This window comes from Aethina tumida, chromosome 5 (genome assembly GCF_024364675.1).
Source record: "Aethina tumida isolate Nest 87 chromosome 5, icAetTumi1.1, whole genome shotgun sequence".
Classification (NCBI taxonomy): domain Eukaryota; kingdom Metazoa; phylum Arthropoda; class Insecta; order Coleoptera; family Nitidulidae; genus Aethina; species Aethina tumida.
In genome coordinates, this window is record NC_065439.1 from 19,347,407 (window position 1) to 19,372,794 (window position 25,388).

Consider the following 25,388-nt stretch of genomic DNA (forward strand, 5'->3'; position numbering starts at 1 on the left):
TATAGATTAAAAATAAATATTTATTAAATATTTATTCGTTTTAATTTAATATAAGAAAGCGACATAACTTTCCGGTCCCCCTAATATTTTCTATAAAATTGTTTTTTTTCCACAATTTTCGTTTTGTCTTTTATATGCAAGTACTTGGGGGAAAAATTCTGCTAATATAAGCATAAATTATTACAAGTGGTTCATTCATTATTAAATCTCATCAATTAATTAATTAACTAATTAACAAATAGTCTAAACCAGAAAGCAGACAATTTCTGGCTGCGAAAAACATAATAATTACACGACACGTTTATAGTAGGACAAGATTTTGTATAAGAAAATTTATTTTGGGACCATTTATGATTTAAATTGAGTTTTATATTGCTGAAAAAGTAATTTTCTTTTTCTTATCTATTTTACCTTTTTTTTTCGTACATTGTATTTTGAGTTGAAAGTGCTACTTAAAAATGTACCGTGCGTGTCGCATTTACAAAGTATTTGAAGAAAATGCTGTGAGTTTGTGGTTAAAATTTGTCAGATAAGTTGCGAAACACCCTGTACAGAAGAACTTCGAATAGCTTTTTTAGATGGCAAAAGGTTGTTGATAACGAGAATGATTATATTATTAATTGCAAATAAAGATTTATTAAATATTTATTCGTTTCAAATTAATATAAGGAAACGACATTACTTTCCGATTTCCCTAACATTTTCCACAATTTTAGTTTTGTCTTTTATATATATTATAGTGCTTGGAAGAAAAAATCATGGTAATGTAAGCATAAATTATTGAAAGCTGTCTGTTCATTCATTATTAAATCTCATCAGCTAATTAATTAAAAGTATTCACTAATTAACAAATAGACTAAACCACAAAGCAGACAATTTCTGGCTGGGAAAAACATAATAATTACAAAACACGTCTCTGCACCGGTGTTTCAAATTGATCGGGCTCGGATCCTTTTGTAAAAGAAAGTTGTGCAGTTCGAGAACTATTTCGTTTCGAGTTTTAAACCGACTGTTTTCATCCGCCGGTGATGCAGTAGACGTGGAATAATTTAGATCTGCGGGTTTCGCGTGGAATTATGGTTCGTGACAGTAAAATGATAAATCTGCTGGGTTTAAGGGAACGAGTAAACAACCAGAATTGATTCAGAGCTTAGTGCGGTTTTAATAATTTAAAAATTGAGGAGTTGGCTGCCGCTGTGCCAAATATTGAACGATTTCGTGTGGGGGGCCTTTCAATCAAAACTAGTCCCCCCCTTCGTGAATGTAACGCGATTAGGGGCACTGGAGGTGTTGATGGTGTGTTCAATAACCATTGTGTCGGTTTATCGTTTGAGAGGAAGCGACATAAAACTATTCAGTGAGGGGGTTTAATAGCATTCGCAAATTTTAAAATCGATGTGCCGAAATGGATCAAGCTTAAATTATAGATGTGCCGTCAAATCTCTTCCGTAAAATATGGTTGTTTCTTGATTTAGATTTTATTATAGTAGGGCAAGATTTTGAATAAGAAAATTTATTTTAGGACCTGAAAAAGTAATTTTCTTTTTCTTTTCTATTTTACCTTTATTTTCGTACATTGTATTTTGAGTTAACAGTGCTACTTAAAAATGTGCTGTGAGTTTGAAAAAATCAGCTAATCTAACTAAGAAAATGTTGTGAGTATGTGGTTAAAATTTGTAGGATAAGTTGTGAAATACCCTGTACAGAGGGTTAAAAAGAACGATGTGCTAAAATTGGATTCGGCGGGCCGAAGCTTGGATTCAAATCAGTGGGAACAACTTCGAACAGTTTTGATAGATGGATCGAATTATTTTTTATCTCGTTTACTGTTACTCTCTTACAATTTTTTTTAATGGACTTGTTGTGTAACAGTGAGTTGTAAAACACCTTGTATAATTAATTAATAATTAATATAATAATAATTAATTATTTTTTAATATGATTATGAATAAAAATAATAAATATTTTTTTAGAAAATTTTATTTATTTTTAGTAAAGTAATTTATTATTTTTCAGATATTATTTATTGTATATTGTAAAAATTACAATAATTCAATTTTAAAAGATTTCTTATTTTTTATTTTTTCATTTTTTTTTTTAATTTTCCTATAATTTTAAGTAATGACTCAATATTTTGGTTATAATTAAATTTGTTGTATGATAAATAATGAACATACTTATTAATTAATTAAATATTTTAAAAATCCATACATTTATATATATATATATATATATATAAAAATTATATCTCGAAATGAATATTATTTATGAGTAAAAATAATAAATATTTTTATAAAAAATTTCAAACATTTTTCATGGCAATTATATAATCATTAACATATATATTAAATATAACAATAATAATTTTTAGATTAAGATTTTTTGGTTATTGGATTTTTTCTTATTAGAAAGCAATTAAAAAACAGTAATTAATTAAGTAATTAATTATATATTTTAAAAAACAAAAGTGTTTACATTAATAAAAAATTACCAGTAATTATAATTACATTAACTATAAAAATTAATTTCTTACTGCATATTTAACATGTATATATAAACATAAAAAATTATAAAAGGTAAAATTATTTTCTTTTATGACTCTTTAATAATTATTTTTTTACTATTATTAAAAAGTAATATAGTATTAAACATTTTACTATTCATTATATTATCACAAAAATAAATGTTTTTAAGAAACTTTTATTTTTTTTGACACATAATTTATTTTTTAAATTATATAAAACATTTCGAATGATAATTATATAAACTCTAAAAACCTGTTTCATAATGGACGTTTACACAATAAACATAAAACATTAAATAAACTAAAATTATTTTCAATTAAATGAATAAAAATAGTAAACATGCTTCTTTATTAGTACAATAATGTAACATAACATTTCTCTATTCGACATATTATAGTGAAAAACTAGTGTTTTCCTATTAATATTATTTGTTTTACGTCATTAAATTTAATATAAAAATAATTTTCTTTGAAATAATTTTATAGAAGTTGAAATATTGGAAAATTTTGTGTGTACCATAAATTTTAATATTGCTTTAATGTTGCTTTAATATTACTTGTTTGATAGACATACAACTTTCGAACTTCAGAAATTAAATTTCGTACTTTTAATTTAAATTGTTGGCCTGAACTATTTACAATATTACAAGTCAAATATTTAATTGGAAATGATATTAAATTGTCTTCTTAAAGAAGAATTTCTACGCATAATTTTAATAAATATTGAAAATCTCTAGAAGTTAATTTAAAATTTAATTTTTCATTGGATTAATTATTAGTAATTGCATACTTCATTAGAATTTTTGAATTCAATTATATTATAATTAAAAATAATATAAAACATATCATGTAAATGATTTAATAACATTTATGTTTCATTAATTCAGTTATAATTAAATGTTTCAATTAAAAAAAAAATAAATTTCAACTATATTAATCGCCTCAAAAACACACATTTCAAAAAGCTTTCCACACAAACTCAATTTGATCATATCATGTGCCAGCTAACTAATTAATAAAAAACGGAAAACATGAACATTTCAATTTTTTAATGTACGTCCAAACACGCTACAGTGAAAAGCTTTCAGCTCAATTGATCCTTCGTGATTTGAAAGCAGTTTTTTTTGCATCAATCCCCAGTTTTCCAATTTTTGGTATGACACTCTTGAGACGCGTCTTTTACGTTTCTATCTTTCACGTCAGCTTCCAATTTCGACACGCACGAAATTGAAATATTGGCGTTAATTATTTTTATTCGGAGCCTTATTTATTTGCCTTAATTAACGAGGTGCAGGGCCGGAGGATAGAACGAATTACACGAAACGCCACTCGAGCACGTTGAATAATGCACCGTTTTATTTTGCTGAGCGAATATTTCACAATAAGTCGACTCCGCAACGGGACCCAATAAATGCGGATGTTTAGCGGTGCAATTTTTATAGTGAATGCCGCCGCGTACGGAAGTAGGAATTTCACATGCGGCGTTGCTTTAAAAGTAAATAAGTTCAAAGTTCGGGCGGGCAAAGGAAACGTAATAACCGGGGCAAAATTTAACTCTTGGTGGTACGGCAGATGAAAGGGTGGGACCGCATTACTTAAATTCCCCAACGGAAAATAAACGTCGTTAAGTTTTGGAGCACGGGCAAAATACCACTAGGAGTAATTATTATGAACTGCAATTAATTTGTTTGTAAACTGGAGTCTCAGGTGATTGATAAAGTGTCGGCATTAATACGGAGAAAAATTGCTTCAGAATTAATGATCCGAGCCTCAGCTCTAATGAAGACTAATTGCTGATTAATTGTGCAGCCGAAACGGTTAGTTGGATCTTTGATTCGGAAAAACATACACAGTCAGTGTCTAAAAAATAAAATAACATAACTAAACATAAAAGAACACCTTATATAACAAATTTTTTAATGCAAAAAATAATGATTTTTTACTATTTATCGTATTTCTTGTGTTATTGACTCATCAAATTTTTATAAAAACATTCTCTTTTCTGATGAGTCAAGATTTTGCTACCACCCAGATTCTGGAAGGACACGTATCTGGAGAGAACCTGGACACCAAGGACGGCTACATGTTCGTGAGGTGATGAATTTTAGAGGAGGTTTATTGATGTTTTTGGGAGGAATTAATATTGGTAAAAGAACCGAGTTCCTTTTAATGAAAACCACATCGTAATAACTTAGTTTTACCCATTGTGTTACCCTATTTAACCAATATGAGCTCAATTTCCATTTTCCAGCAGAATAACACTAGGCCAAATACTACGAGGATCATTCGAAGTATACGAAGAGAATAACATAAGCTTTTACTTTGGCCAGCAAATTCCCCATACTTTAATTCTATAGAAAAAGTAAGTGATGCTATGAAAATAAGATTTTTGAATCCTCAAACTATTATGGAGACCACCAGCAGTTAATTTTGGCGTTCCCGTGTTTATTTACATAGATATAGCATATAAACGGCGTCTTTTTAAAAGCTTTTCGTGGGACTTGAATTATGTCTGATGTGTACTTTTGTTCCAGAAATATATAAGTGAGGGCTCCATCGTGAAGGACTGCGTGGCGAAATGCACAGACAGAGGTAAGTGGGACCGGCCCAAGACACAGTCCTTAATTTATGTACTCCGGATTTTCCTTTTGTGCGGCCCATTGTCTCGACGACGAAACATAAACCTATCTTTTGGATGTGCGATAATTTTATCGTTAAAAGCGTAAAACCTCAACAACAGAGGGTGCGAACGACGAGATAAGTAGTTCGACCTGTGTGTGCGGGCGAGGATAAAGGGGTCAGTTTTATTGGGAGGTGAAGCTATTTATTTCTGTCTTCAAATCCATACAATTTTCCGAGACTGGGAAAAACTCCATTTGGGATTTTGTTAAAACGCGATATAATCCTCATGTCTTGAAATAAATTGATTCAATTTTTTACGAATTTTTTCTTTCTGATGTTTTTCTACGGCTGTAATGGGAATTTTAAATATAAAAGAGAATTTAAATTAATTTATAAATCCTTAAAGTGTTGCATAAATAATGGGCAAGAAAGTTAATTTCTTGGCTATTTTTAGAATACATATCTGATTATAAATTAAAAAAGTAAGCTCACCCAATTTTAATGTGTTTTCTCCTAAAGCAGTAATATTAATTTTACTTTAAAGAATCTTGCGTTGTAATTATAAAACACGATATCGAAGAGGTAATTAATTATTTTTTCTTACCATTATTAATTAATTTTAAACGTGGCTGTGCGTAAAATTTTTGACTGATTTAAAATTACAAATAAAAGTATTAAGTTTCATAAAATTGTGGATTTGCTTACATTAATTATTAAAGAAAAGCATCCTGAGATTACTTAATTCTTAATTATCTTGGAAACTGTTTTTTGGAAGCCCGACAAATAAATCAAGTAACGAATAAGACAATAAAGAAACTTTTTTCAAGTATATAATAAAGGAGTTAAAAGGTATGTACATTAATTATAATTATTTTTTTCTGTTACTTGTTGTTGATCATACAATTTTTTGTACAGAAATATTTGAAATATTAAATATAAAATAAAATTTAAAATGAAAAAGTGTAACGAATTAAATTGCTATATTTTAAGTAATTTTAGCTTTTAAACTGCCCCCCAGACCAAGAAACAAATCAAGTAACAAAGGATAAGACAGTAAAGGAACTTTATTCGAGTATCCAATAATGAAAACAGTTTAAAGATAGAGACAATTTACAAATATGACTTAAGTACTAAATCTGATTTTTTTACTTAGTAATTAGTGAATAATTCCTTCCAGTTGATGATTATAAATCTGAAACATTGATTTTTGGTAACGATGGCGATGATATAAATTTTTAAGAATAATATTTGGTGTAATTTTTACTGCAACAATGGAAATTTTAAATTTTAAAGAAATGAAAACAATGTGTAACGAAATAAATTGGCGTAATTTAAATAATTTTAGAAAACAAATTAAGAGTTAAAATGCTGGTTGGGTATTTTGAAAATATCTATTAATCAAATTAAATTGAAAAGTTTGGGGCAATAAATTTTATTTATTATCGATAATTATTTTTAAACAAGTTATGTATAAAAAAATTCAAATCCCATAAAAGTGTCGACTTTTATACTTTAGGTATTAAACCTAAGAAGACTAAAGGTGACTTAATTCTATCTAAAGTAAAAAACTACCTTGTAAACTTTTACTAGCAACAAACAGTAAGACCATAAGGAAACTTTATTTGATGATCCAATAAAAAAAGCAGTTAAAGAGTATTTATCGTTAACAATTAATTTTAAATGAGGTCATATATAAAAAATTTACATCTAGTTTACAATGTTAAATCTTGAACTTCTATAATAACTAATAAAAAAATTAAATGTCATAAAATTGTTGACTTGTTTACTTTAGTTATTAAAGAAAAGTATTCTGAGAAAATTTAATTCCATAACGTAAAAAATTATCTAGGGAACTGTTTACTTTTGAAGTTCTTTGGAAATCCAACAAACAAATTAAGTAACACAGACACTAAAGAAACTTTTTTCGAAGATTCAGTAATAAAAGTAGTTTAAAAGTTATAATGTGCCTTAAGAAGGGGATCTGAGATTATTATTGTTGGTTAATAATTAAATTGACCTGAATTGAAGGTTTTAAAAGCTTTGGAATTTAGTCCAGTTTAGTTTTTTAAGGAACAGATTTTATATAGCAATAATAGAAATATTAAATAAAATAGATAATTTAAATTAATGAGGCAATAAAAATGAGTGTGAAGAAATAAACTGGTTTAATTAAAGTTTCAAATTAAAAACGTAATTTCACACAATTTTAATTATAATAATATTTTATAATATTTTCATGAAACATTACATTTTCATACTTTTGAAGTAATCTGTCTATCCTACAAATAAAGTAACAAAAAGTAAGAAATTTTATTCAATGATTCAATAATAAAAGCTGTTAAAAGGCATGTCCTAAGTTATTGTTGGTAGTTGATAATGAATTTGCCCTGCCAGTTGATAATTCTAAAATCTCAAGGATCGAGTCTCGGTGTTGTTGGCGGCGTCTCAAACATCATACATCAAGGATTTCCTTGAAACCTTCCCTGTGACGAGGGATTCAGCGGTCCAACCGGCTGATAAATGGTCGCCGGTTCGTGTATGTGTATATTTAAAAGGTGCATAAACGTCTATCAGAACATCCACGGAACATTCATTCATTCGACAACCATATTTCACTCCGTTCCGATGTGCGGACACAAGGACCATTGTGATGGGAAATAATAATAAACAAGTTTTCGAAAATGACAGGGGTTAAATTATATTAAATAACTTTCGACAGTTTGTGACCCATAAATCTTTGTCACAACGTTGACTGTTCCTTTTTTTTTATTATTATTAGTTTTTCCCCAACAAACATTGTTGATCGATAATTACGGAAGCCGGCTGAACAATGTTTCCATTAGGTATTTATAACGAGTTTTAACACGTTCAGCTGAACTGCACTGCTTGCAAATGACGTTCGAATTTTATGACAGGCCATCGTCTCGTTAAATCGAAACAGTGCTCTAAATAGCTCAATTTTAATATCGCAATACCGAGAAAATTTATTGATAGAACCATACACAATTTTTATTGCGTCATCCAACTGATTTGTATTTTAGATTGCGTAGAATATAATTTGTTTGGTGCTCTGTAGTAACATTTGCAGTTTGTTTCTTTGTATTTGGATCTCATTTTTAACTAATAACAATTTAAGAACAATAATTTAAGTTTAAGGCCAAGCGATCATACATGCAAGTCATTCTTCTTGTGTCATAAATTATAAAGTGGTTTAATTTTATAAATAAATTACTAAACTGTTTCACAATATTAGATAACAGATACGATCATTTTCCATACGATGAAAATCCGTACGATCAAAATCTATTGATCATTTTCCATACGATCAATATCCATACGATCATTTTCCATACGATCAACATCGATATGATCATTTTCCATAGGATCAAATTCCCGTATGATCATTTTCCATAGAATCAAATTCCATACAATCAAAATCTATACGATCAATTTCCATACAATTAAAATCTATAGGATAAAATCCATACGATTAAATTCATACTGATTAAATTACATAGTTTCACTTTAATAACTTTATGGATTTTTATTTATTTACTAATACTAATTTCCTGAAAAATCATTAAAAAAGTAAAAATAAATAATTTTAATTCTTGCTGGATTCCCAAAAAATTACTAAAAACGTAAGAAATCCAATCCAATTTTATTTATATGTATAGATAAAAAATATTCAAATATATTTTACAGTCATTTAAAATAAATAAATAAATAAATAAATATAAATATATATATATATATATATATATATATATATATATATATATATATATATATTATTATTAATATTGAATATTTTTTATCTATACATATAAATAAAATTGGATTGGATTTCTTACGTTTTTAGTAATTTTTTGGGAATACAGGAAGAATTAGAATTATTTATTTTTACTTTTTTAATGACTTTTCAGGAAATTAGTATTAGTAAATAAATAAAAATCCATAAAGTTATTAAAGTGAAACTATGTAATTTAATCAATATGAATTTAATCGTATGGATTTTATCCTATATATTTTAATTCTATGGAAATTGATCGTATGGATTTTGATGGTATGGAAAATGATCATACGGGAATTTGATCCTATGGAAAATGATCATATCGATGTTGATCGTATGGAAAATGTTCGTATGAATATTGATCGTATGGAAAATGATCAATGGATTTGGATCGTACGGATTTTCATAGTATGGAAAATGATCGTACGGATTTTAATCGTATGGAAAGTGATCGTATGGAATTTGATCGTTCGAAGTTATCCAGAATATAACTTTGAAATATGGGTGACCTTGAAATTTAGATTTGTGGTGGTGTTTTCTTGACAAAAATTTTATTTAAATTTTCTTTAGTATACCTTCTCCCAAATTTTGAACACTTATTTTATAAACATATTGTATATGATTTAATACAATAATGTATTCAAATTAATCATAAACCAAAGAGGTAAACAGCTCTTCCCGGTACCTCAAATAAAAGTTTTAACATAATAAAATAAAAATATTTTTATGAGGTACTGAAATAATGAAAGTTCTAAATGATTGGACACTTAAATTTTCAAGTATTTTCTTTTAAAAGAGCAATTTCATGGAAGAGTCGAATTATACTATTCAGCGACAAATGCCAAAGTTCAAATGTAAAACTATATCACCCATCCAGTTTATTACGCCTGAAAAATTACAAAAATACGAGGACTTTTCAGGCTGAATCGCGAATCCGGATGGAATATTCAAACCTTTAATTAAATAAGTCCGCATCATAACAGTTCGTATTTTATCATCGTATCAGTTTTAATCCGTTATGGCAGTTTAACACGACTGCAAATAGGGTTAGTGCAGTAATATTTCCCCGTTCCACGGTAAAAATGATGTCGGACGGAAGTTTATGGCGGCGCTGCAACGAGCTCAGTGAAATTGAAACACTCTCTAAATAGCTCTATTTTATTGTCGCACAGAAAATTTACCGATCGACTTAAAGACTCCTTCTTCGCGACGCCAGTTGATTTGTTTGTTGACTCCGGGGGTGTTTAAAAAGACTTTTTCAAGCTGAATTAAATCCGTTTAAGCTGTTCCGTTTTAATAAGGACGGTAAATAAGAATTCCGGCGACGGTTTATTTTTATTCCGGTCGCACAACAGGAACGAATTTTATTTTGTGCATTTTTTGTACGATTAATTCGGCGTTTCTCACCCTACGAGCGTAATTAATGGTTACACTCCGTTGGTCGGTTTGCAATCAAAACGACAATACATCACGGGTCCAATGTGGCAATCATCATAATAAAACAAATAGCAATTATCGATGAAATAACAATTTAAATTCCATTTATGGACGACGTGTCATTAAGTCGCACATCGGTCCCAAACGTTTGCCCGGCCGATAACATTTTAATGGCGTTTATCACGGGGGATTTTTTTTTGAAATGCAAACTCGAACGCAATTATTCATACGTTATCGGTCCGGTTGAATTTATTATTGTTTTCATTTTGGTGTTGGACGCACAAAAAGTTACGAAACCATTAATTTCTCACACGAAAAAATGGACGAACGTCTCGGTTAGTTGCTATCTGTTTCGTACAGGTCAAAACAAGGGAAATTATGGAGTTGAGTTTCTTGCCAATGATTTATTTATTGTGGACTTTAGTGTTTTTTTATATTTTAGTGATAAATGTATATTTTTGAGACAAATAAATATGTTTATTTAATATTGTTTATTTCATTTAAATACTTTTTTATTATTTCTTTTAGTTGTGATCAATTTCCAGAATTATTTTTTTAGGTAAAATATTTATTTCATAATATTTATTTATTTTATTTTTTCTTCCATCTATTATTTTGATCTGTGTAACAATTAAAAAATATTTTTCTACTTAAAAATATATGTATTGTTCTGTATATTTATTAAAAATTATTGTCCAATATTTTTATATATTTCCTCTTACTTAATTAAGATAATAACCTTATAAAATAATTCAATTGATAACTATCATGCAATTAACGTTAATAGAAGAACTTATTCTTTTAGTTCATATACATTATCGTTAACTTTGCTACGTTACCAAAAATGTGGGACCTATACGAAAAAATGTACTAAACAATCTCATCATCAGGTCAGACGCTGCCACAGAAGTATAACAAAAAATTGTGTTGAAGTAAAAACATTATTAATGATGCAAAAACTTACATTAATTACTTCAATAACTATATATTATTTTTAATAATAAATGTATTTTTAATCAGTTTTGATAATTTTTAAATTTTATCACAAAAGCTTCTTGTAAATAATTTTTTAAGTAATTATAAGCAAATAAATATATCTGAAATTATTTGTTGATACATAACCTTAACAAATTAAATCGCAAGTTCTGTAAATTTATGTTTAATAGTTGAACATTTTTGTTGTTAATTTTTAAATTAAATTATTCTTTCACATTAGTGAAATTTATTAAAATATACGAAAATATCTTCTACAATCTCTTCTGAACAGATCAAAGCACATCATATCGCATATTTATATTTATCAATCATTTAAAATATACTAAAAATTAAAAAAGTAAATTTACTGAATCCACTCAAAGAACAAATGAATTATAAAATGCTTCTCATGCTTTTATTAAGTACTACACTGAATTTAGTTGGAGTATTTGAGTATTTTTTGCTTTAAATATAGTTAATTAAAAGAGTCCACCCACAAAAGCAATATTTGTTTGATAGAATATATTTATTTTAAAGTATCCCTTTTTAGTTTTGTTTTTACAACAATATTGGTTTACCGAATAAAAAATGTTTCATGATTTTTATTTAAATATTTTTTTTGTGCAACAATAATATTTTAATATTTATAAAACAAAATCTGGAACAATAATATTTTTTGAATATATTGTTGGTTTAATTTCAATATTTATTATGAAAATGAATAACTCGTAGTCTACAAATTTACAATTTTGAAACTAATATCCGATTAAACATTAATTAAAAATATCAGAATTATCCAAATTAATAAGTAAATTAACAATCATATTTCATATATAATTTTATCAAATATTTTGTTTGTATTAGTATCAAACGAAATCTTTAAATTTACAAAATATTTTGTACATTTTATTAATATACAATTTAATTTAATTTTTTTCTATTAAATTATATTGTATAAAAATTATAATAAAAATAATACGTATAGATATAATTAAATTTAAACAAAAAATTAAATATAGTTGGAATAATAATCAAATTACGCACATTTAATATTAATAATATGAAATATATTCAATAGAATGGTCAGTAAAAATTAGGTATTGTTTATAAACTCATAAAAATAGGGGATACGTCCCTAGGTGACAAAATAAAGAACAAATATATAAAAAAATCAATTTAATTGTTTAAGTTCTTAAACATAGTGATTAATTATTATCTTCAGACTTACTGTATCTTATCCTAATTCATTTGAATATTTTACTTAAGTTTTTTGTTTCGCATTTTTACCACTGTTGTTAAAAATGGTGAATGCGCAACCAATGCCATATGTAATTATTTACTATTAAACAAATTCTAAGAATAAGTTGATCATAATAAAAATAATTTATTTTAACTATTGTTAGATCCATTTTTAATACGTACTATTTAAATTTTTTAAATAATCACTAAAGTAATCTTTAAAATACTATAAATGATATACATATGATATGATTTCGATGTGTAATAAATGTTTAAATATCGTGAATGCGCAAACAAATTGTATAATTACAACTACATCCAAAACGCAATTAATTTTATGTTATCAAATATCTTATTCTAATTCATTTGAATATTTTAATTAAGTTTTTTGTTTCACATCCACCATTTTTACAACTGTTGTTAAAAATGACGAATGCGTAACCAATCCAATAATTAATTACTATTAAACAAATTCTAAGAATAAGTTGATTATATTAAAAGTAATTTATTTTATACGCTCTTAGATCCTTTTTTAACAGGTACTATTTAATTAATATACCTTTAAAATACTGTAAAAAATATGATCAATATTATTTAAAACCTACTTTTGGCATAGTAGTAATAAGATCTATTTTACTTTTTTATTAGTTCATTTGAACAGAATAATAATAAATTTATCCTATCTTCTCTCTTGATCTTCTAATGGATCCATTCATCAATAATTCCTAATAATCATGATCAGCTCACCAGAAATTAATACCAATATTACCAGATTTATAGTCCATCATTATTACATTCCCATTAATGTATTTATCAAGATTATTAACTGCACGTGCTGGTGATACAGCCTCTTCAGACAAACAGGAAACATCTGTCGTACGACCCATTATGTTCAATTGTCGCCACGACGATAAATTGACGTTTCAAATGGAATTTCAATTTCCCACTCACCTACAAAACGCAAATCTCTCGGATTTGCGAAACGTTGTACTTTTACCGAATTTTCTATAGAAAATCGTCCCGCACATGCGACATGCAACTTCAATTAAAACACAAAGGGACGATAGTTGTGCCAAGTTCGTGCGAATTATAGCCGACGAATCCAAGCTTCGACGGTAATAATTGGTCCCCTTTTTGGTTATTGTTTTTCGTGGCACGTTCGCCGGTATGAATATCTGCGGATGCGGGTCTTTGATTTTTCGGAGCCTCCGCCGAATGGCCTTGTTTGTTCTGCCAGTTATTGGGGAATTGGTTTAAATAGTTGAATAAATTTCGGGATCGTTTCCACGAAACGCACGACCTTGCAGCATCCGTCGTCGAGGACAGTATTGTGTAAACTGCAATAACAATTTAATTTTATGGCCGAACGTTCGGTGAGTGGGGACGACCTAATCCCCCGATCCCGCTTGCTGCAACGGTTTCCCTAAGACGGAGTCCGGGGTTGTTTGCCGGCATGACGGATTTCGAATTGCGAAATCGACGTGTGTCAAGTGAGAATTTTTTGAAACGTTTTAATATCCGCATCGTTGCACCGGCTAACCGGTTGGCCATCGTGATTCGACTTTTTCGTCTGGTTACGAGATAAAAGCGATCGAAAATCGGTGTTGATGTTCGGAAAATTTACTGGTCATTAATCACTATCGCTTGCAAAAACCGGTGCAAAATCTCGAAAATTTAACCACCGGCCGACAAATGATCCTTGTCCGATTTGTTTGCAAGTGTCTTTGTTTTTTATTGCTATTATATATATTCAGTGGTTTTCTGACCAAAAAAGCAAATCAGCTCTTACAGTTAATTGTGATAAAAATAATATACTTAGTTAAAGATTTATTTATCATGTTTTTATTTAATAAAATTAATAATAATTAATCTGGCTATCTAAGAAATATATGCTATAAATGGTATCAAATTTATATAAATTGAAGAACAGTCAAAAGAATAAATTTCATAATATAAAAATAAATAAAAAAATATAATATACGTTACGGTGGGTTATTTAATGTTAAAATAAAATAGTCCTCATATACAAATCTTATCTAAAAATATGAGATGCATACAAAATAAAATTAATAAAATTTAAACATTATTTAATAGTCTGAATAATAAATTTTAGTACATAAATAAAATGTATTACATTAGGAAATTTATTAAAAACACGAAAATATCTTCTACAATCTCTTCTGAACAGATCAAAGCACGTCATGTCGCATATTTATATTTATGAAACATTTAAAATCAACTAAAAATTGAAAAAGTAAATTTACTGAATTCAATCGAAGAAAAAATGCATTATAAAATGCTTTTCATGCTTTCATTAAGTACTACACTGAATTTAGTTGGAGTATTTAAGTATTTTTTACTAATGTTTCATGATTTTTATATCGGTAAGTATTTTAATATTTATAAAACAAAATCTGGAACAATAATATTTTAATTTAACAATAATGGTTAATCATAAAATTAATTTAAATGAAAAAGAATGGTTCTTTTAATAAAATGATTATGTCTTTTAGTTATATCTTACGTTTTGAGTTCGTTCCCATTTTTTTGGGAATCCAGGAAGAATTAAAATTATTTATTTTTACTTTTTTAACGATTTTTCAGGAAATTAGTATTAGTAAAAAAATAAAAATCCATAAAGATATTAAAGTGGAACTATGTAATTTAATCAGTATGAATTTAATCGTATAGATTTTAATACTATAGATTTTAATTATATGAAAATTGATAGTATTGATTTCGATCGTATGGAAAATGATCGTATGGAATTTGATCGTATGGAAAATGATCATATGGATTTTGATCGTATGGGAAATGATCGTATGGATTTTGATCAAATGGAAAATGATCGTATGGATTTTAATCGTTTGGAAAATGACCGTATGGATTTTAATCGTATCGAAAATGATCATATGGATTTTGATCATACGGTATTTCATCGTATGGAAAATGATCGTACGGATTTTAATCGTATGGAATTTGATCGTATGGAATTAAGTCACTTTACGTTTTTAGTAATTTCTCACGTTTTTAATGAAATTTTTACGATTTTCGTAACATCGTTATATACTGTGTGTATATATATTTTTTTAAGGCTACCACTCGCAATTGTAGCCAAGAAATTTCGAAAGTATTTACTACACATACGGGCAATTTTCTTGAAAACTAAATTGTTCGAGAGGACCGAACCGAACAAGTGTAATAAACAGCTCTATCTTTAATATAAACATCAACAAAATTGAGCTAAACAATTTATTGAAAATTTGTACCATATAATTTACTGGTTAAATGAAAGTTAAAATTTTAACTATTCAATGTACTACTAACGGATGGAATTTTAAATTAAACATCAGTGAGTTAATCCAATATTGATGAACACATTATCACGCAATAGAGCCTAAATCTATTAATCACAGTGTTAATTTCGGTTTCAATCACTCAACAATAATCGTTAATTACACACGAAGCGGTTCCATATTATGTTTAGTAATGATTAAATTTTTAATAAGATCCCGAAGCATTTCGTAAATTGCGTAGCAGATCATTAATGTTGGATTATTATCCCTCACACGAAGACAGATTTGTCGGAGATGTTTGGATACGACATTAAAAGAAATGTGAAAGAAAACGGGGGACAAGTTTATTTTGAGTGTCCAGATTAATGTTCTCGAGTTCTCACACAAGGCATCCACCCTGAAAACACCGTAATCCGAACCTCCTTACCGACCAAAACCTGTTTAACCAGATGTTGAGGCTCCACTTTCATATTGATCCAGTAAAAGGCTACATTTTTATCAGAAGGGATATTGGCATTAGAATCAACACTATTTAATAATTCGAGGAGATTATTATAATTTGAGCAATTTCTTAAAACAGTATGTTTTTATTTTTCATTCTCTTTTTCAATAAACTTTTTTAATTAACTTCTTACTTAATACTTCTTAGACTATAAAAAGTTTTACCTCTGTAAACTGAATATAATTACAATAATTTGTTAAAAAAAAGTACAAAAGAAAAATAAATATTCACAAAACAAATATATTGATATTTTTTTCTATATATACTATTCCTTATATGTAGAGTAACAAATTTTCATTTGTCGTTTAAATATCCATATCATTGCCAATTATTCAGTATAAATTAAAACAACCTTACACATATTTTACATTAGATGAGAGAGTTATGACTAAAATATTTACCATTTTAAAGATGTCATTAATTGTTTCTTTTAAATGTCTCATCAAAATCACTAAATTCTAAATCGTATCTCGCACAATTATTTTTAAAACACTTTCTGGGGATGACAATATCCGAAATGAACTCGTAAACCATTAAGACGATCGTGACGATTTATAAAGACAGATTTGTTCGGGCCTCTTGAATTCGCATCTGTATTAAACGAGAAGTCGAAGAAAAGCGCAGACAATTTTATTTCGAGTGTCCAGATTAATGTTCCTAAACTCCATCATAACGTGCCATACACTACAAGAACCTTAATCCCATTTATTGACCTAATTCGTTTTCTCTTACAATTTAATATTAAACATAAATTTTCGCGGGAGCCCAAAAAATTACCGACTGCCATCTCGTCCCAATTTCAGACATATTGCAACGACGAAAATCCAACGTAATAACAGTCGCCGGAACGAGATAAACTAAAATAAAATTTAAACAGTTTCGATTATCATCCTTTCGGCATTCAATTCGGCAAGAAGACGGAAAGGGGAGAATGAAGTTAAAGGGCAATTGCCCATCAAGGGCTTATCTTATTACCGGAGACGGGAGCGGCGGAACTTTCGTTTTAAACGTTCCCGAAAGAAAGTCCTCGTCGCCACAATAATTTACTTCTTGTGCCTGGTCCAGTCGGCAAAGCCGGAGGAAACTTAATCGAAATTTTTCGCTATATGTTTCTTTGTAAGGCACATCTTGTGAAAATTTATGAGCTGCCCGAGAAAATGCCGGCGCATCATAAGCAACTTTGGGTTTTACCGTCGGAGATACACGATACGGCGGATCGATTTTTATGCAAAATCGCCCCGAAAATTAACTGATCCGTCCTCCCATTATTAAATCATTTTTGCTTTAGTGCTCTCCCAGATATCCACCTCCCCGATTTTACGTCGAAATTAATAGAACTTAATACCGTAAAAATATTTTATGCCGCTTTTACGCTGATTACCTCAGTAAAGCGTTACAGACAGTTTTCATGGGACCATCAAAAACTATATAATTAAACTAGGGGAAAAAGCTTTAAGGGCACATAGCTGCGGTTACTGCACAATAAACACAATGTCTTAATTCATTACATTATGTACAACTCTCAAAATTACTTTATTTATGGCAAACTCAAGGGGGGAATTAAGAAAATTGAATTTGCTGACAGAGTAAGTCTGGACCATCGCCTTTTATTTATTGTCCCTGTTCCGTCACAACGATGGCCTCTACGTTTTCTTGTTTTCCTTTCCGCCTTAGGATCCGTTCCCAACAAATTATTGTTTTTGTGTATAAATGGTATAATCAATCGGCTACTATATTTATATGTCGTGGCTTCTGTTGTGTAATAACGATTATTCGTTATTGTCTTCGTGTGGTCATAAAATATGATAACAATATCAATCATCAAGCTGCCTTGTTATAGATAATAAATACTGTTTTGTTTCTGTATATGTTTGTACTACTTTGTCAGAAACTGTGATAATATTTAAAAATTCGTATTATGTGGGAAAAGTTTGAACATAACTGTGAAAACAAGTATTTATATTTATTTATTTTTCTTGTATATTTTTATACATTTTTTTTTAATAATTTAATATTTGGTTAATTCACATTATACTAATAAGACTAATGACATATGCAATATATTTTTTAAAAATTGTAAAAATATTTTAATAATATTACTTTTGTATTGAATTATTATTACTTCTTAACCAATATTCTTATGTTGGACAACAATTAAACGATAAGAAATATCGAAAATTAACATTTTATTTTTAAATATTTTAGATTTATTAATATTTTTTTAATAAAAATATGGAAGTAATTATTCAAGTATTAATTAAATAATAAAAATTAATATTTAAGCATTTAAACAAAAAAGTAATGCTTAAGAAAGAAATAAATGTCATTAAATTAGATTAAATTAATGCTGAAGAAATAAAGAAAAATTTATCTTTAGTATTAGTAAAGCTATAAGAAAAATTATCACTGAATTGATTGAAAGTTTGTGATAACCAGTTCAAAACATATATTTCAGATACTTATTTTATTTATATGAACTCCTAAATACATAAAGATTTGCTTTTATGTAAAATTTTTATGCATATAATTTAAAATATACTTAATATATTTTAAGAAATGACATTTTAAAATGCACAACATGCTTTTAAATAGATTTTTTATAAATAAAATTTTATCTAGTTTCACAAAAAGTGGTTATGAGAGATGTTATTATTTTTCTTATTTTTTATATAATATTAAAAAATATTTTATTTATTCATGCATTTAACGTTGATCAATTGAAGAATTGATTAAATCAATTTAAACCTATAAAATTAACAATTTATTTTGAAACAATTTAATTTAATTGGATATTATAATTTTTTATTGGAAATATTGGAATAAATATTAATTTTCGATCATTAAATTAAATAAAAAAATAATATTTAAAAATAAAAAAATAAATGAAATAATTAAATAAATATTAAGTGCTCAACAACAATATATTTAGTAGCTAGATTTTATATTGGTTTATAAACTATTCAAATTTTTATCGAGGAGCAATGTATCTTTAGTTTTAATGAAGCTTTAAAAAGATGATCCTCCAATAAATTGATAATTTATCGATTCTAGAAAATTTGTGATATTCATTTTAAAACATTATTATTATTAGGTACATATTTTGAATAAATGTGCTGTAAATATTTAATATGTTTTCAAAAAATGGTGAATGCGTTATTTTAAAAAATGGTGAATGCTTTTAATATATAATAATTTAGAAATAGTTGTAGCTACTTATGCTAAACTAAACTAAAAGTAAAAAAGTGTTTATTAAAAATATTATATTTCTTATTTTTAAATAATGTTTATTTTTCCTTATAATTAAATATTAATATTTAATCATTTATTCAATAAAATAAGAAACGATATTTAAGAAGTAATAACTATTTATATTTTTTAAATTATTAAATTATTGTTTAATAAATTAAAAAAAGTTTAAATAAAATGTTTTTGACATTTATCATGTTCCAGTCACATTTGTTTCTGTATATTTTCTTACAAAATATGTGAAAATTTGTGAATAAATTTTCTGATACACCGATTTGTGTTACAAAAATGGTGAATGCGTCATTTACGTGTAAATATCTTTTATAAAATTTTATCTGGTTGTGTAAACCAAAAGATTGATAAATTTTTCTAATTGTATATTATTAAATTTGAACCTACACATCAAGAATAAATATTGTTTACTATAAAATATTATTGTAATAGAGTAAATATAAATATATTTAATTCCAGAAAAATTACATTTTCTATATATGCTCAATCAAAATTATATGCGTTCTGATATTAAATAAATAAATAAATTTTCCATCGTGATTAATTAAATCCAAACTTTTTTATATATCGTTCGGTTTTTTTAGTAAAAATGAGAATGCCGAATATAAAAAAAAATGATTCATTCAGTGTTTTTTTCTACAGTCATGGCATTCGTTTTAATCCCGATTACGGCCGGGATTTTCCCGATATTAATTACGGGAATTTGAAAAATTATTAAACCCCCCCAGTGACACACACACGCATTCCAAACCCTTCCCCCCTCGGTCCCCATTATTTTTTTCGCCGGACAAAATTAATCCGCGTTGATTTATTTTTGCATCACGTCCCAATATATAAAGATCAGAGGAACGAAATAAACAGCGATAATCGGTTTTTGCATTTTTTCACCGTCTCGGCCGTCCATTCCGGGCAAGACAAATGACTAATTCTGGCCCGGTTCAAATGTTGATTTATTCTAATTTCCCCGTATCACTTCTGGTTAGTTCCGTTTCGGCGGTCGATTGTGAATGTTTCTGCGAGTGTTTAAAATAGTTTCGGCCCGGCTAGAATAAATCTTGCGTGGCGAATTCGGCGTCCGGAAGTGAGGCAAATCCGCACAAAATAAATTTGGTGTGGATCAGCGGAATTATAAACATTGTTAAATTTAAATGGGTTCGGTGCTTGAAGGGCCCGACCTTAATCATCCGGATTAATAAAGATTTAGGTATTAAATTTCTTAATTGATGACTCTATCGCTCATATGTGGGGCCTGAAATTAATCCTGTAATTTTGTCCATTGAAAAATAAAAAAAGTACTCAAACATTTTATGTGTTGGCATCTCATTTAAGTAGTATAGCTCATATTTTTGAAATATTTTAATAAGTTGTTATAATTATGGTCACAACTGTATATAAAAACTGAATAAATGTTATTCAAATAATTGAAAATTGATTGCATTATCAGTTAATGAAACGAAGGCGTGTTCGTTAAATTTCCTTGACGCAGTATCGATTGACTTATTTTCTTTTATCATTTTGTTTCATCCTGTTTTTGATTCATTCCCTTCGGCACCTGCGGTTCAGTGCGCCTTTGAAATTTAATGAATGCACTTTTCGCTGTTTTATTAAAGCATTCAGGTCTTCTATATAATGAAATTTTTCGAATTCAATTGAAGTATCAATAAATCGACGGCTATTTTTGTAAGTGCAATCCGAATGGAACGTCCTAATGGACGTTGCATGGTCCCAATGTTACAACCGTGCCTTTATTAAAGAAACACTATAAATTCAAGATAGTAAAACATTTATGAGATGTTCTAAAGAAAATTACATTTATCGGTTTGTAAGTATCACGTTTCCGGGGCCATTACTTCAAATTGGTGATATGTGTGGTTTTATTCAACGCCCGGTGCAGAGACTGCATAAACTTAAAACGGTAAAATATTGCCATGTGGTGATGCTTTTATGAGAATAACATTAGAAACTTTATGACATAAAATTAAATTAAAATTATTTGTATTTTATTAGTTTTATTACTTTTAGAACTAAAGTAAACTATCAACATTTTATTAAGAATATGTAACATTAACTTCCTTTGAAATAACTTTTATTGAACATAGTCAATAATTTATCAACAAAGTTCTACAAGCAAATTCATGCCATGGCGAAGAAATTCTGAGTTCTTTGAAATGAAGAAATGAAAGGTGATTAAATTAGTTCTAAAAAGTTTATAAAAGTGCACGATTAAATATCCATATGATTGTGAGTTATGAAATATGTTTGATAACAATAATATTTGTTTATTAGTAAGTATATATTTATATCTGAAAAAAATTGAAGGACCAAAAGTAGAGCAACTATAAAATACAACAATTTTAACTATATTTAGCTTTTTTTAACAGCTTCTAAATATTTTTTTTTGATTGTTTTAAGAAGCTTTTCAATATAATCGTTCCATATTTCCTTCCACTGATATTGAACTTACAAATTCATTCAAAAATTTTATATATTTTAATGAACTCATTGCAGCAATTCAATAAACTTAGATATAGATTCGTATATTTGTAAAATGGTCTAATCTAGGCCGTGTTAAATTAATTAACATAGATGTAATCATTAAAAATCTCTTTCAAGTTGCCATATTTATTTTCAGCTCAATCAAAAAAATATAGGTAACATTTTACAGAATAAGAACGAAGTAATTTTTATAATGTATTAAAAAAAAAACAAATTAATTTTTGTTTTAACAGTTCACAATATATAAAAAAATTCTGGCTAAAATATTTAACATTTTAAAAAGTTTGTATAATAGTGACCACCACCACTTTATGTATTATAGATTATCATCATCATTAAAGAATTTTTGATTTTTTCATTTTGATGAATTCCTTTTAAATTTGTATTTCAGTTCACAGAAGGAGAAGCTTAAAAAAATGGTGCATTCGACAGTAATTTAATCAAGTAAATCAAATAAAAAAGCACGTACCAGTAAATATTCAAGTAAATAAACATTGCAAGCGATCCATTGGAAAAAACAGAGGTACCATCGAAACCCGAATGACGGGTCCAATTTCGTTGTCGGATCGGGAAATTAAAATGCCCAAGCAATTAGCATAGGGTTTAATTTGACATTCTGTCGGTGTTTGGCGATGTGGATTGGCACCGTTAATGTACCGACGGCAAATACAGAGCAGTAAAGTGCACACGTGGCATTATGTCTCGTACAATGAACACGCATCTGTGTGCACTCGCTTAACAAACCTGTTCATGATCTGTTTTAAGTGTGTAAGTTTATGTTTTGAGGCACCGTAAACATTGCAATTTAAAATCTAAATTGGTTTATTCGTTTGTGGTCAAAGGACCGCTCAAATTGCGTTTTATCAAGGTCGTCTCTGGTTTTACGTTTCGCATTATTAAATTGTTAATGGGTTTATTTCTCTAGTCAGTTAAAACATTTCATGTATTTGGCAAATTTAATTCCATGTTAAAAAAATATTTAAATAAAAAAAGAAATTATTAATTAACACAAGTAAGAATGTTTTACAATTAAGGATGTTTTCGAATTATTGGTGATTATGAATGAGTTAAACTAAGATTATAAACTAAAAAGTAAAAGTAATACGTATAAATTGAAATTTTAATTTTTTAATCTTAAAATATTAATTATATAAATTAGAATTATTAAATATAAATTAATAACTATTTTATTTAATAATTAATTAATTAATTTAGATAAACTAAAAATAAAAAGTTAAAATTTTATTTAAATAAAAATATGTTACGAAATATGAATTAATGATTCATAATTTAACCAAAATTATTTTTGAATTTTTTACAATATTATTTGTATAATAATTATCAATTGTAATGTTAAATTTTAGTACTAAAATATTAATAAAACAAACTGAAATTATTAAATATAAATTAATACTAATGAAAAAAATTTAAAATTAACTTTAATTCCTCTTATTATTAAATAATTTCGTAGAATCAAATTTATTGGAATCAAAACGATAATTATTAAAAGTAAATAAAAGTAAATGGTAAAATGTTAATTAAACTAAAATATATTACAAAATATTTTTTCTATATTATTTGTACAATATTTATAAATGATAAATTTTAATGTTAAAAATATTAATTAAATAAACTGAAATTATTAAAATTATACATAAATTGAAATTTTAATAAGTTAGAATTATTAAATATAAATTAATAAACATTTTTAAAATTAATATTAATACGTAAAATGTTTAAAGAATTTATTTAGAATCAAATTCTTCAGTATTACAAATGTAATTATAAACCAAAAAATAAAATATTAAAATTTTATTTAAATAAAAATATGAATTAATAATTATGAATCATAAGAAATCATCATTTTTTTAAATTTTCAAAATTATTTTAATTCCTAAAATAATTTTGAAGAGTAATTTATTTAACCAAAATTATTTTTGAATTGTTTACAATATTATTTGTATAATAATTCAATTATAATGTTAAATTTTAATGCTAAAATATTAATAAAACAAACTGAAATTATTAAATATAAATTAGTACTAATAAAAAAATTTAAAATTACTTATTATTAAACAATTTCGTAAAATCAAATTTATTGGAATCAAAACTATAATTATAAACTAAAAGTAAATGTTAAAATGTTAATTAAACTAAAATACAAAATATTAATTGATATTTACGAATTTTTAAAAATATTCTTTTAAATTAAAATTTATTTTTTATTTAATTTATTTTAGAATTTTTTACAATATTAAAATGTTAAATTTTTAATGTTAAATTATTAATTAATCAAATTGAAATTATTGAATATAAATTAATAACCATAAAAAATTTAAAATTAATTTTAATAGCTAAAATTAATTTTTTGAATTAAAATTATATAATAAAAATATTATTTGTATAATATTTATAAATGATAATGATAAATTTTAATGTTAAAATATTAATTAAATAAACTGAAATATTAAAATTAATTGGTATTGTAACTTTACTTAAAAACTAAAAAAATATAATTAATTGGTATTATTAAATTAAATTATTAAAAAAATACTAATAATCATAGATAATTTCTAAAATTAATTTTTTGGAATCAATATTATGACCATAATTATTAACTAAAATTAAAATTAAATTTTAACGTTAATATATTACGGAATATTAATTTTAAATTTATTTTTTTTTATTAAATATATTGATTAAAATCATTTTAGAATTTACAACCACTACTTTTATAATAACTATATAGTCAAGTAATAAATTTTACTGTTAAAATATTAATTAAACAAACAACCGTATCATTTTATTGAAGTGTACCGAACCCATAAAAATGTTTATTTTATGCCAGTGATATTTATATAAAAAAGTAAAATGAAATAATATACTTTCAACAATACCGATAAATCGTACAACAAAACAAACCCCAAACGGAGTTGCCACAATTAAAGCTGATATACAACCCCCTCGAAAGACGGGGGCATTTCACCACCGATTCCATTACTCGTAAATTCGTGTAAATACAACCGGGTTCGGGCCATATTTTTCGTGTGTGTCGAATCGCCCGAGATTTATGGGGGCACGCGGAGCAACACCGAAACTTTTTGACACCGTACACAGGATACGAGAGTACACTTGAACCGTAACTTATTAGTTTCACCCCCCTCAAAAAACTGTCGACTCGATTGTTTTAAATTTTATACGGTATTAAATTCCACATGCACCTCACGTAAATATTTCCTTATGGAA

General features: G+C 26.8%; 1 protein-coding gene and 1 long non-coding RNA gene across 3 annotated transcripts in view; both read left to right on the forward strand.

The window, feature by feature from the left end:
* Window positions 1-25,388, forward strand: part of LOC126265758 (uncharacterized) — a 186,042-nt gene that overhangs the window by 114,852 nt on the left and 45,802 nt on the right. The window lies entirely within an intron of this gene.
* The window catches only part of LOC109596169 (uncharacterized), a 90,272-nt gene that overhangs the window by 19,082 nt on the left and 45,802 nt on the right, over window positions 1-25,388 (forward strand). The window contains exon 2 of the mRNA XM_020011665.2: window positions 5,059-5,116. Coding sequence (XP_019867224.2) covers window positions 5,059-5,116 — 58 coding nt within the window. The remainder of the gene's footprint in view (window positions 1-5,058; window positions 5,117-25,388) is intronic.